General features: G+C 37.5%; 1 protein-coding gene across 15 annotated transcripts in view; it reads right to left on the reverse strand.

The window, feature by feature from the left end:
• BPTF (bromodomain PHD finger transcription factor) overlaps positions 1-12,114 on the reverse strand; it is a 57,221-nt gene that overhangs the window by 14,120 nt on the left and 30,987 nt on the right. For 7 of the 15 annotated variants that reach the window (XM_069799311.1, XM_069799310.1, XM_069799316.1 and 4 more), the window contains 13 exons: positions 11,735-11,956; positions 9,013-11,413; positions 8,656-8,780; positions 8,312-8,440; positions 7,873-8,023; positions 7,328-7,451; positions 5,693-5,945; positions 5,102-5,263; positions 3,977-4,125; positions 3,498-3,621; positions 2,750-2,973; positions 1,277-1,499; positions 156-1,042 (listed from right to left, as the gene is read on the reverse strand). In XM_069799311.1, coding sequence (XP_069655412.1) covers positions 156-1,042; positions 1,277-1,499; positions 2,750-2,973; positions 3,498-3,621; positions 3,977-4,125; positions 5,102-5,263; positions 5,693-5,945; positions 7,328-7,451; positions 7,873-8,023; positions 8,312-8,440; positions 8,656-8,780; positions 9,013-11,413; positions 11,735-11,956 — 5,174 coding nt within the window. The remainder of the gene's footprint in view (positions 1-155; positions 1,043-1,276; positions 1,500-2,749; positions 2,974-3,497; positions 3,622-3,976; positions 4,126-5,101; positions 5,264-5,692; positions 5,946-7,327; positions 7,452-7,872; positions 8,024-8,311; positions 8,441-8,655; positions 8,781-9,012; positions 11,414-11,734; positions 11,957-12,114) is intronic. The other 8 variants (XM_069799317.1, XM_069799318.1, XM_069799321.1 and 5 more) reach the window with 5 other exon arrangements.

A 12,114-nucleotide genomic window follows, 5' to 3' on the forward strand; every position in this document is an offset into this window, starting at 1 on the left:
AATATTTAATTAAATTGCTAAAAGCAATCGTACACTAACTTTGAAAGAATCAAATTAACTGCCTATCAAATGTATTAACATTGTTAACAAGAACAGGCATTTAAAATGAGCTTTGTTTCAATCATTAAATTTTAATTTCCTTCTGTTAACTTTACCTGTTTCTGGATAATGTCACTTTGATTAGAAGCCTGAAGGGTGTGCTCACGTTTAATTTCTATCTGTTGCTGCTTTTTCTTCTGTTGCTGCTCCCTGAGCTGCTGAACTCTCTGCAGCTGCTCCTGAACACTAGCTGCTTGAACTGTTACCACATTCTGAATCTGGTGAGCCTGTACTGGGCTAGTTTGTTGGATCTGAATAGGTAACTGAAGCTTGATCTGCTGGGGCACACTGCCTTGTTGGGCTTGTATCTGAGCCACAACATGTGACTGAAGCTGAGAGAGAACTTGGACTTGTTGCTGAAGCTGAGGCACTGTAATAACTTTTGTTGGAGGCTGCTGAAGTTGCAGTGGAGGACGAGTTGGGGATTGCACAGGAACCTGATTTAAACTTTGAGTAGTTGGAAGGGTTGAGACCGAAGTCTGAACCTGAGGTTGTGATTGCTGCAGCTGAGCTTGAATTTGTGTGGGAGCATGGGGCTGCATCTGAATCTGTTGTTGGGTTGTAGTCTGCACCTGAGCTGGTTGCTGAGGCTGGACTTGGGACTGGCCTTGTGGAAGGATTGCAGTCTGCGGCTGACTCTGGACTTGCACTGGAGATTGCCCTTGAGCCTGGGTCTGTGCTGGAGACTGAACTGGAGATTTAGACGATTGTGCTTCAGGTGTGACTGGAGAGTCAACAGATGTCGGAGTCTGAGATTCAGGCTGGGTCTGAGTTTCAGGCTGAAGTGCTGACTGCGGTGCCTGTGGCTGGGCCAGCGGCACAGGCTGAGTACTCTGATTCTGCACTTGAGGCTGGGCTTGCTGCTGGCTCTGAGGCTGTGGCTGAATCGGCGGCAGCGCTGATGTTGGCTGTGCCTGTAGAGCTTGCTTCTGTTCCCCTGTAGCTGTGAAGGATAAAAAACAAGTATTCTATTCATTTCAAATGACACGTCTATGAGCCTTACCAATTTGAACCTTTTAGAACTACTGTAAAGCTCTATACAGAAATTCAAGAGATTTCTAAGCTTGTAATACACTTCCAACAAGTATACTGTAATAACAGACCATCTCCAACTGTGTAAAAACTCCCATGCAACTGATACTGAAGCTTTTTTTCTGCTGAATAGAACAATGCTTACCCGAGGTTGAAGTAGAAACTGTTGTTGTAGTTGTGCTAGCTGTAGTAGCAGCTGCTGGTAGGGGGGTGAAAAGAAATCTCTGAATTGTACCATTTGGCATAGCTGCTTGCATAAGCTGTTGTCCTGGACCAGGTATTACAGTCACACCCTGAGGGATTAATTGTAATTGACCAGTAGTTTGACCTTGTCCCTGAATTACCACAGTTAATCCTTGACTGCCACCCTAAAAAAAAAAAGTTAATATTGATGTATCAGTGATATAATTCTTAGATAGACTTCACTGAAAATCAGAAGAATTAGAGTTTGGATTTCAGAATTCAATACTTTTACCATATACCGTATTCCTAAAATCCAAAACTAGCATTTGAGATCATGAAATACTAAAATACTCTTTCACAATTCTATCAACAACAGATTACTGAGTTGGAGTTAGTTACATGTATTTTCATTCAAATATTGACAAGAACCCTAGCCAGAAAGCAGCTAAAATAAAACATCTTTGTTCCTAGAATTTACAAGCAATACAGAGCATGGGTAATTTTAGACATGCTATTAATTACTTTCTCAAGAATCCCAACAGTTTGTGTAAAAGTTCTCTGCCCTGAAAATATTTCCTAACCACGTATCAGATCCTACCCAACTGTGAGCTTTCATGACTGACTGTTCAGTTTGTAATGTATTGTGAATTTCTGTAGCTTAAGCTGACACTTAGGCAGCTCATGACATGACTCTCAACTCAGTGATGGAGAAGCTAGGCTATTGTCCCAACACCTAGATGCCTAACTCCACATTTTGTGAACCCATCGAACAGAATAAGATCCCTACAAAAATCCTTCCAAGTCTTTTCTTGTGGAAATGAACTCTGAGTCTTGTTCCACATATAAAAATCTTATTTGGCTACAAGCAGCCTGTACATTATAATAATTTATATCTATTACTTATAATTTGAAGAATATTGTGGTAACTCACAGACGTCTGTTTTTACCCTATGCTGGACTCAACTTATTTTTTGCCAACAGACCTTCATGATCTGAGCAGAAGCTGTAAGAACTTTTTCTTCCTCCAGTTCCAGATACTGTAATTTTTCCTCTGAGACTCTGGATAACATGAATGAAAACTAAATCCTCACACAAAATCAAAAGACAGGGAACAAACATTATGCTCTGAAGGTCTACAAAATAGGCTGTACAAAATAATTGTGTCCCTTACTGCTTTTAATGCAAAGAGTTTTTTCCATATTGCTAAACTTTCCTGATGCTAGTTATATTACTGGGGAATACAACAGGAATTGATATTTAAAACTTCACATATAGTATTTAAGCTTCTTTCAGTCTGTAATTATGCTATCAGTCATCCTAAAAGAAGGCCAAAACATAAGTTTATGAGCAGTTACACTACACTGCTGAAATCCAAAGGCTTGATAAGATGTATCATAAGTACATTTCCATGCCCAGAGGCTGTAAAATATTTTACCTGTCCTTGTGTTAGTTGAGTGAGTTGGGCCATAGTAAGTTTCACTTGTCCCTGCTGAGGGCGAGGGGGCTGCGATGTGGCTTGTGGCTGTATTTGCTGAGGTGGTGTTCCAGGACTTGTGACAGTCTTCTGTCCAGCACTGGAAGAAGCTGTGCTGGTACTAGAAACCGCTGTTGAGACAGGCTGACCCCTGATTATTTGAGTCACCACTTGCTGTGTCTGACCTGCGAGAGAAGAATTTGTGATAAGAAACATGTTTCCAACATTTTAACCACGAGCACAGCAAACCTCCGAGTCACAACAACTTGCAATAGTGTATAATCAGACAAGTGCAGCAAACACTGCAGTTTGCACATAATTTTTCTTTACGAACCATTTGTCTGTGTGGTTGACTGAAAAATGTCTGCAAAATGTTTTCTATTTTAATTCAATTCACATACTTGCAGAGTACTTCAAACACTTAGCTTGCCTTTAAAGAAAAAAAAAAGGCTTTCTCAGTGCACAATTATTCTAAACTTTTTTGTTTGTTTTCAAATGAATGGACTTAAAAATAAGTACTAGATTTCCTAGTGTCAGTGATGAACAACACTGACAAAGCCTGCAACTGATACATTCAAAAGCCAGAAAAGGCACTTGTTAGAAGTCAAAATGAGGTATTTTTGCACTGGAACATACGATACAGAAAGTATTTGTGAAGAAACAAACCATGGATTTCACACTGGAAATTTAAATATTAAAATGAACCTACTGGCTGGAAGAATACCTTGTTGCACCACTACAGGTGTTCGAATGATGGTCTTTCCCAGCGTCGACTGCTGAAGTGGTGTCCGTATTACCGTCATACCAGGGCGAAGTGGTGTCCCTTGCACTACCTACATACACCAAAATGGAGAGCATATGGAACTTGTGAAAAAAGCCACTAGGGTATGCCCTGAAGTTTCATTTGTTTGTTTGTTTTAAAATATAGTAAGAAATTACAAGATGCAAGCAGATCCAATATTTTTGCATCTATGCTGACACCACTGAGGCTTACCAAGCTCTAAACTACTAATTTTTTCAACTGGAGAAAGTTGTTGTACTTCCTTGGAATAAAGGATCCATAAACACTATTGCTGAGATGAGCTAAAAACATTGAAAGGTGACTAGACAGAACTTTTAGTATCTGCCAATAACTTAAAATATATGCACCCATATTTTTTGCAGTAAATAATCAGAAAAACACCTTACTTGTGAAGTGGTGGTTGTTCCTAACGTCCCTGTGGTATTTGGCCTAATGGTTACAGTTGCTGTCCTTGGCTGGAATGAAGTAAACGTTTGACTTGCACCTGTAGTTGATGGAATGATACCCAATACTTTTTGCTGAACTTGAACAACACCTAATTAAAGAAAAATTGAGAATTCATTAATGACATAATTGCCATCAAAAGAAGTAAATGCAACTCCAGGGTGGCATTTAGAAATCAGTCTCCAGGTTTCTAGAACACCTTTCAATCTTTCAACACTTCTTGGGAGAGCCTTTGTCATATCGTAAAAAGAAGTAGCATTATACTTTGTTGATAGTCCAACCACATTTTAAGTTAAGAAATAGGTATTTTAGAAGAGATTAAGGAAAGAGTGAATCTTCACAAAGATCAATTTGATGGTAACTGCAAATAAGTCCTTGCATTGACAGAGTGCCACAAATTAGTATTATACAACCATTAAAAGCTATAATCTGATTAATTTAAAATGTAGGAGACCAGTTTGAACACCTTTCACCTACGAGCTTGTAGTGCTGAAGAACATGGGTAATGCTTTTCCTGTCACCTAACGAATTTTAATACACAACTAGTAGCCTTCATGATTTCCTCAGATACTAAGTATAATGGAGACAGAATTGAGCTTTTCTGTTCGATATACATTCACAAATCTCAAAATATTAAGTCCTCTTCTTGAGGCAAGAAATAAAAACACTAATCTTAGTTTGGAGCCAAACTCGTGCTCATCAGTGAAGAGCAGATGTAGGCATTAACCAAGAACAGCAGATTTTTTTTGTGAAGAAAGTTGTTTTGTTGATGTATAATTTAGATAACAAAAAAAAAAGCATGCTTCATTCCACATTGTTAAAAATAAAGCTTCTAATTTTGTACTATGAAATGCAGAATAATCTATAGGCAAAAAACTTGCATTTTTCCCCTACAGACACAAATATGCAATACAGGGGGAACAAGCTCTAGAAACTTGGATATATATGTAAGAAAAAATATTTTTTCCCCCTTCAAGTCACAGTTTACTTCACTGGGAAAATAGTGTCAATGGAGAATTAATCAGCAAGCTGGAATACATTTTTTAATTCAGTTCCCTTTCCCCTACCTCCTTGAGTTGATGGCACATTGACGGCAACAATCTTGCTGTTTGCAGGGAGTGGCAGCTTAGTTATCACTTTCCCTGCCATCGTTACTGGGCTGCCTGAGATCTGGAAGGTCTGCCCTGTGCTGGCAATGGTTGTGGCTGAAGTGGCAGCTGTGCTAGTGGCTATTGAGGTACACAGAACAGTCAGTTTTAGAGCAGAATAATTAGTCAATGAAATGACTATTTTCAAGTATGAAACAGCAAACTACAGGATTATTTTTACAATAATTTTTGAATGCGTCATACTTTCTTTGGTAAAGATTCTTTTTTGGAACAGTATGTTACAGCATAGAATGCTTTCATTATCAATGATTACTAGTACAACAACTGTCAGTAGCAAATGAGACAGGTCAGAAACAAGACTACCTAGCAAGTCTGAACAAAGAAAAATTAGACAGGTATTATCTCAGAAATGTCCTGCTGACTTAGCAAGAGAGTTAAGAGCAAAGATAACAAGAAACGTAATACTGCTATATATTCTGGAGAAGATATAGATTCCATATATAGGATGAACTCCAGCACATGTTCTTTCCATGATAAATGGCTACTTACCTGTTGAAGATTGGCCTTGTTTAACCCAAGTAGCAAAAGTCTGATGGAAATTCTTGTTCTGTTGGAATGTTACTGTAGCTGGAGAACCCACTTTTGTAGTAAGTACTACTTTGGTTCCAGTGGGGACTGGGCCTGCTAAAGGGCCCACCACAACTTTCTGTGGTGTTGAGACAGTAGTTGCAGTGCTGCTGGCTGTAGTGACTGTGGGGGCCGCACCTGCTGCAGGTATTTGCTTCTGCTGTTCCAGCCGTTTCTACAGAATTTAGAAAAAAATGGAACGAAGGGATAATTAGCATTTTCAGATTTTGTAAAATAAATGCTGTCTTCCCAGTATTGAAAAATAAAGGACTCTGGTAGGATTTTAGTTCAAGTTGTAAAGAATTGAAAAATAAGGTGCTTGCACACCCTATAACACGAGACTCTTTGACCTGAAGAACTGCAACTCTGCACATAGTACACAGCCAGAAACTTTCCTTTATAGTATCTCTAAAATCCTCCGCTTATGTTAATTTCACTGCACATTTTACTTTAAAGAAAACTTATTAATAAGTCTCAGATTAATCTGAAAGGTTAAAAAACTTTGAAAAATATCCATCTATATTTGGCTTTGATCACATGCATACAGCCTGCATCTGTGTCAGTAAGTGGTACATCATCATTAACACAGAGTTTACTACTAGCATTCCTAAGTTTAGAGCTGCCTGCACCAAGATCCTGTCAGTTACAGAAAAAAAATAAAGAGACTGTATCGTTCTACTTCACCATTAAGAATGTGATTTTAAAAATTATTCTTTTAACTGTAAAACCAGTTCGCAGCCTGCTTAAAAAAATTAGTTCAAAATCCCTTACCTTACCTAGCAACCTTCTGTCCTGTAACTGTCAAGAAGGTGCATTTAATTTAGAGAGCCACTATGTGAAGGGATAGTATCAGTAAGCGCTTTTAAAATTCCAAATAATCGAACATTCTTCTCTATCTTACTGGAATTACCCCTGTATTTATTAATTTAAATTTCAGCATTTGGTTAGCATTATATTGCGGTAATGCCCCTAAATCAGAAACACTTGTTCACTAGTCATGTATTTTCTTCAGGAAAGATGAAATGAAAAAGGAGTAACTTGGAAAAAAAGCACAATTATTAATAATGTATGTGAAATACCAACATGGCATTGGGTTTCCTAATTTTAATTGCATACATTTATACATACATGCACACTTACATCTATACATACATATCTATATATATTTACATAAAATTATCAATGGGCTTCACTCAGCCAACTTAAGATAGGATAAAATCAAAAGATTCAATTTGATTGAAGCATGAAGGATAAATGCAGTTGTATTTCCAAGTCAGCTATATACCAAGGCAGCTTTCCATTACACCGTAGAACACTGCTGACCTTACCTGGAGATTGGCGCTTCTCAGCCTTCTTTTAAAATGGAAACAAACTAAACCTTTTTAAAGAGTTATAAACTGGGCGGGGGGGAAGGAAGGCAATCGAAAACAAATCTTTGCTTTCACCCGGTTTCAAAAATGGTGTAAGATAGGGATAAACTTTGTTTCTCATATTCTAATGCATGTGGTCTACCAGTGCATAGTTGCTGACAGGTGGGACTACCAATAGCTCCCCCACCTGCTGGGCAGCCAATCGTTGGTGTTTTAGTTGAGCCTCCAATTGGGCCTTGAATTCCTCTGCCTTCTTCTGTTCACTAACCTTAGCCTGTTGTTCAACTGCCTGTGCCTTTTCCTTCTCCACCCTGCCAAAGACACAACCAAAAGTAAGTTATACTACCACGTAAAATCCAACCATCAAACTGGATTTCATTTTATCCAGTTTAATTGCGCTTATAAGAACAAATGTCAAGACTGAAGATCATACATCATAGTAATAACCTTTTAGCATACAACAGTGATCAGTTCATAAGCATGGAAAAATTAATATAATACTAGTTTTAACAAATCTTTAAGATCTGCATAAATTAGTTTTGGTACCAGCAAATAGGTTAGCTTTACAACTTTAAGCTTGACTATCATTATCAAAAGGCACAGTAAAAATGCAACACAGATCCGCTTTTATTGATTGTAGCTAGTGAGTTTGTGTTCTCTAGGGGGAACTTTTAACACACAGACACGCACACTGAAACTGCTTTCTTTAAAAGCTCATTTGAGTTCATTTACCTTTCAGCAAATGCCCTGATCTCCCATAGTTCCAATTCCTCCTCTGCTACCCAACTTTCAATTATAACAGGGCCCGTTTGCTTGGGTGTTTCTGGCCTTTTCGGCCTTAGTGCACTTGATCGCAGTCCCTTCCTCTGGGGTGTTGGAGTTTCTTTAGAGAACAGTCAAAACACACATGTTAAACTCAATCATAAAACAAAATTAAAGTGTAAACCAAGATTTAGTGCCTCTTTCAGTCTCATTTTATAAACAGGAAGGCCTTTCAGATTCAGATAAATCATGTCAGTTTGTTAAATGCATTACTTGTTTCAAATAGGCAAATGAATAGTTTGTGTCAAGCTATATTTGCTCCCTTGATGGTCTGAATTAACAAAGATCCAGTTACCTTAATTTCTGTAGGAACTTATGGGAAGCAGAAAAAATGTATAAACAAACATACCTTTCGGAGCCTCTGGTACACCAATGGGACAAATAATTTTTCTTATACAGTACTCTGACCGGATTCCATATGGACCAACATCTCTTCGCTTGATTATTTCTGTTGTTGTAATTTCAGTTTCAGATGTTTCTACAACAAATTAGTCCCAATACATTAATAACAGAAAAAAAAAAAGCAGCTAAATCTCCAATCAACCCAACATACTCAAGGTAAAGAAACAGCAGCTACTACAAACTGTTTACTAACATCAAGCTTTTACAGAAATGCTTGGAATGAGTGTAATACTCAAAATTAATAGCAAGAGCTTTTGCCTCAAGAAACCCAGAAATGTAAATAAATAATACCTGTACGTGTAGTTCCTCCCCCAGGTGGAGCTTTTGCTGCCATATCATCCCATTTGAGACATGCCCACAATAACCGCAACATAAGGCTCACTCCAGCCAATGATTTTACTGTTTGAAGTCGGTACCTAACAACAGAGTATTAATTATATTTTAAAATCAATATGTATTTAAAATACCTAACCAAACCAATGGGACAAAGATTTTCCATTCTACCTTTAATGAACAATATAGAAAATTATTGAATAATAAATAGCAAAATTTACATGTTTGGGCACAAGCATGTATATCACTTGTATTTTAAAACTCAATTAATTTCACCACATCCTTAACTTTTCCTCAAAAATGTGAAGTATGTACCTCCAAGTGATCCCAAAAGTTGGCCTTGGGGATGGATATGGCCAGATATCCAAGGCAGGCTTTGCATTGTAATTGAAATAGGGAACTTCTCTGATCCCTCCTTTTCTGGCCAGCTTTTTTAAGTCATCATTGGGTAAAACAAATATGCTTTTTTTACTGCTTTTGGTAACAAATTTTCTATAAGATGGTAAGGCAGTTCCAGAACGAGTTTTTTTGGGTCTTGCAAATTTCATTAACTTCACTTTGTCTTTTGTAGAATATTCTTTGCTGACAGTCATGGAAGTCACCAGTGTACCTTCTGGGGTGGTCAGTGAATCAGTTACTGTTGTTGTAACCACTGTTTTACTATGCTCTTGTACAGAAATGACATCAACGTTACTGTCTGTAGCTGGAGTGGTAAACTTAGTTACAGTAGTGGTGGTAGTTACAGTGGATATGGCACAATTTTCTGTAGACGATACTACTGTTGTTTTCTCATTGTTAGAAGCTACAGTCTCTGCAACTTTAAACACAGTTTTGGATTCTGTAGACACAGTTGAAGTTGTGGTAGTCACTTCAGTAATAACAGTTTTTATTTTACTGTCTCCATTAATATTTTCCATTTTATATGTCTGTACACCATTCTGATCAGCAAAGTCACTACTCAAGCTAGATTCCTCACATGAGGTTACAGGCGATGGAGCAACTTTCTTATCCTCAATTGCTTCAGTTTCCATAGATTCTGTTTCACTAGTCAGGTTATTTTCTTTACAAACAGTATGCATTGGCATGGAAGCAGTCCCAACAAAGGTAGATCTCTCAGGATGAAGCTGGTTTTCTTCAGTTTTCTGCTTGGGAACTTCATCTGGTGGCTGAAGACCCTCTCCAGATTCAAACTCAGGTGAACTCTGCAGACGTGACTTAGGGTCCACATTATTTTTGTCCTTTGTGTCCTCTACCATGATGTCACCATTCATGAATGGTTTTACTGAAGATTCCTTAAAAGTCAGTGGTTTTATTTCATGTTCCGGAATGGATTTATTAATATTATTAACTTTTGGTTCAATATCACCCCCTGCCTTAGTTTCACAGGTATCTTTACCTAAGCAGTCATCATTTGATAATACTTTAATGTCATTGTCTTTTCCATTCATTTGAAATGCTGATTTTTCTAAGTCTGTCTCAGTTTCTTCATCTTTATTATTCTTTTTGTCAGTAATACTATTTCGATTTGTCTGATCAAGATACTTGTTTATGGTACTTGTCTCTACTTTCAGTTCCTGACCTTTCTTTTGACCGTTAGCCTCAGTTAGTTTAGAGCTCAGTAAATCCTCATCAACTTCTGCCCCATCCATGTGTTCCAGAGTTTGACTTGCAAGGTTTCTTTCAGAAATTAGCTCTGTTTTAAATGGTTCTAGATCTTTACTAACTGATTTTTGGTGAAATATAATCTTGTTTTCAGATTTATTTTCAGTCTTTCCTGGAGCAATTTCTTCCTCCATTTCACTTTCTTGAGAGGATGCTGGTTCAATATGGCTTTTTATCATACAATTGTTTTCTGGATCTTTGCTTTGCTGTTCAGAATTCCCTTCTGAATCTGTTTTTTCAAGAATGGCCAGAGCATCTTTTCTACAGCTGCTTTCAGTTACCACTGTCTCTAAGTTTTCACGTTCACGCTGAGATACTCTGGTATTAGGTAGTTTTTGTTTCAGAGGTTTTTCGCTTGTTTCCGAAACATCCCATTTGATTCTACCTTCTGCATTTGTTTGTTTCAAGCCATCCACAAAGGAACTCTCAGACTCTCCAAGAGCATCTTGTCCTTGACACTTATCAGCAGTCATAGGTTCAGGGTTGTTTTCTTTACTATCATTCTGAATGGAGCTTTCACCTTCACAGGATTGAGGTGAGTCTTCATCCAGTCGCTGGCCTTCTCTTTTTGATAGCCTGTTTGCTAAAGGCAAAGAGGGTTCATCTAGCTCACCAGTTTTGCTGATGGGCAAGCAGTTCTGTTCTGCATCTTCGATTTGGGTCTTATCTGACATATAGGATTGATCTTGGGAAGACATGTGAAACTGGCTTCCTTCTTTTACTTTTCTCATTTGTAGCTCATCTATGTTTTTCTGGGGGCTTACAGATCGAATGCCTACAGTTTTAGCACTAGCCTCCAGTTTCATCCTTTCTAGACGTTGTTTTTCTTCCAGTGTAAACTGTTTTATTCGCCTCTCAAGTAGTCCATCTAATTTTGATGATTTTACTTTCCTTTTGTAGCAAGTCCTTAAATGAAATCCCTCACTGACGTTGATTATATCCAGCTTACAATGACTATCTTCATCTTTTATTGGGGATTCAATTTTCACATCATCTACATCCATAGGTTCTTCTTTGATGACTTTATCATTTTCACCATCGATTTCTTTTTCCACTGTGAAGAAGAAAAATCTGAATCAGTAAGCTCCCTTAACAGTGAAAGCCAACCTATGTTTTTACATGTGGTTTTACCTGTACTTACATTAAGTACCAAGAAATAAATGGACCCTTTAGCATATTAACAGATTTCAAGAAAAAGGGAACAAAAACTTCAGACGCTACTACGTGGGACAATAAGCAATCACTTAACTGAAACATTTTAAGTGTCTTGACAATATCTGTTACAGTTTTTCAACAGTTATTTCTGAGGTCCTATGCTTTTATGCATGCAATGTTGTAATGAGCAGCTAGTTTTAAAATAACTTATGTATATCACCTTTGTCTTTTGCATGATCTAATTTTTCAGAAGTTGTATTAACTTCTACTTTTTCTTCACGTGACTTTTCTTCTTTCACTTGTACTTTCTCCAAGGTTTCTGAAACATCTGTTTTGTCTTTTGCTTGCAGATCATGAGAATCCTTTGTTCTGTCTTTCTCTATTTTTACCTTAACTGGACCTTTTCTTTTATCCAGGTTGCATTTTTCATCTTCGCTCTTTGCTATTAACAATCAATTAAATGGTTTCAATTATTCAGAATATTTTTTATACTCTGCTACATTTTAATGTATGTTAGTTTACCTCTCAAATCATTCACACAGTAGTGAAAGTCAGAAATAGAATTAAGTATACAATGGTAATGTCATAGATTAAGCTTAG

Source organism: Haliaeetus albicilla, chromosome 12, assembly GCF_947461875.1.
Source record: "Haliaeetus albicilla chromosome 12, bHalAlb1.1, whole genome shotgun sequence".
In the NCBI taxonomy this organism is placed as follows: domain Eukaryota; kingdom Metazoa; phylum Chordata; class Aves; order Accipitriformes; family Accipitridae; genus Haliaeetus; species Haliaeetus albicilla.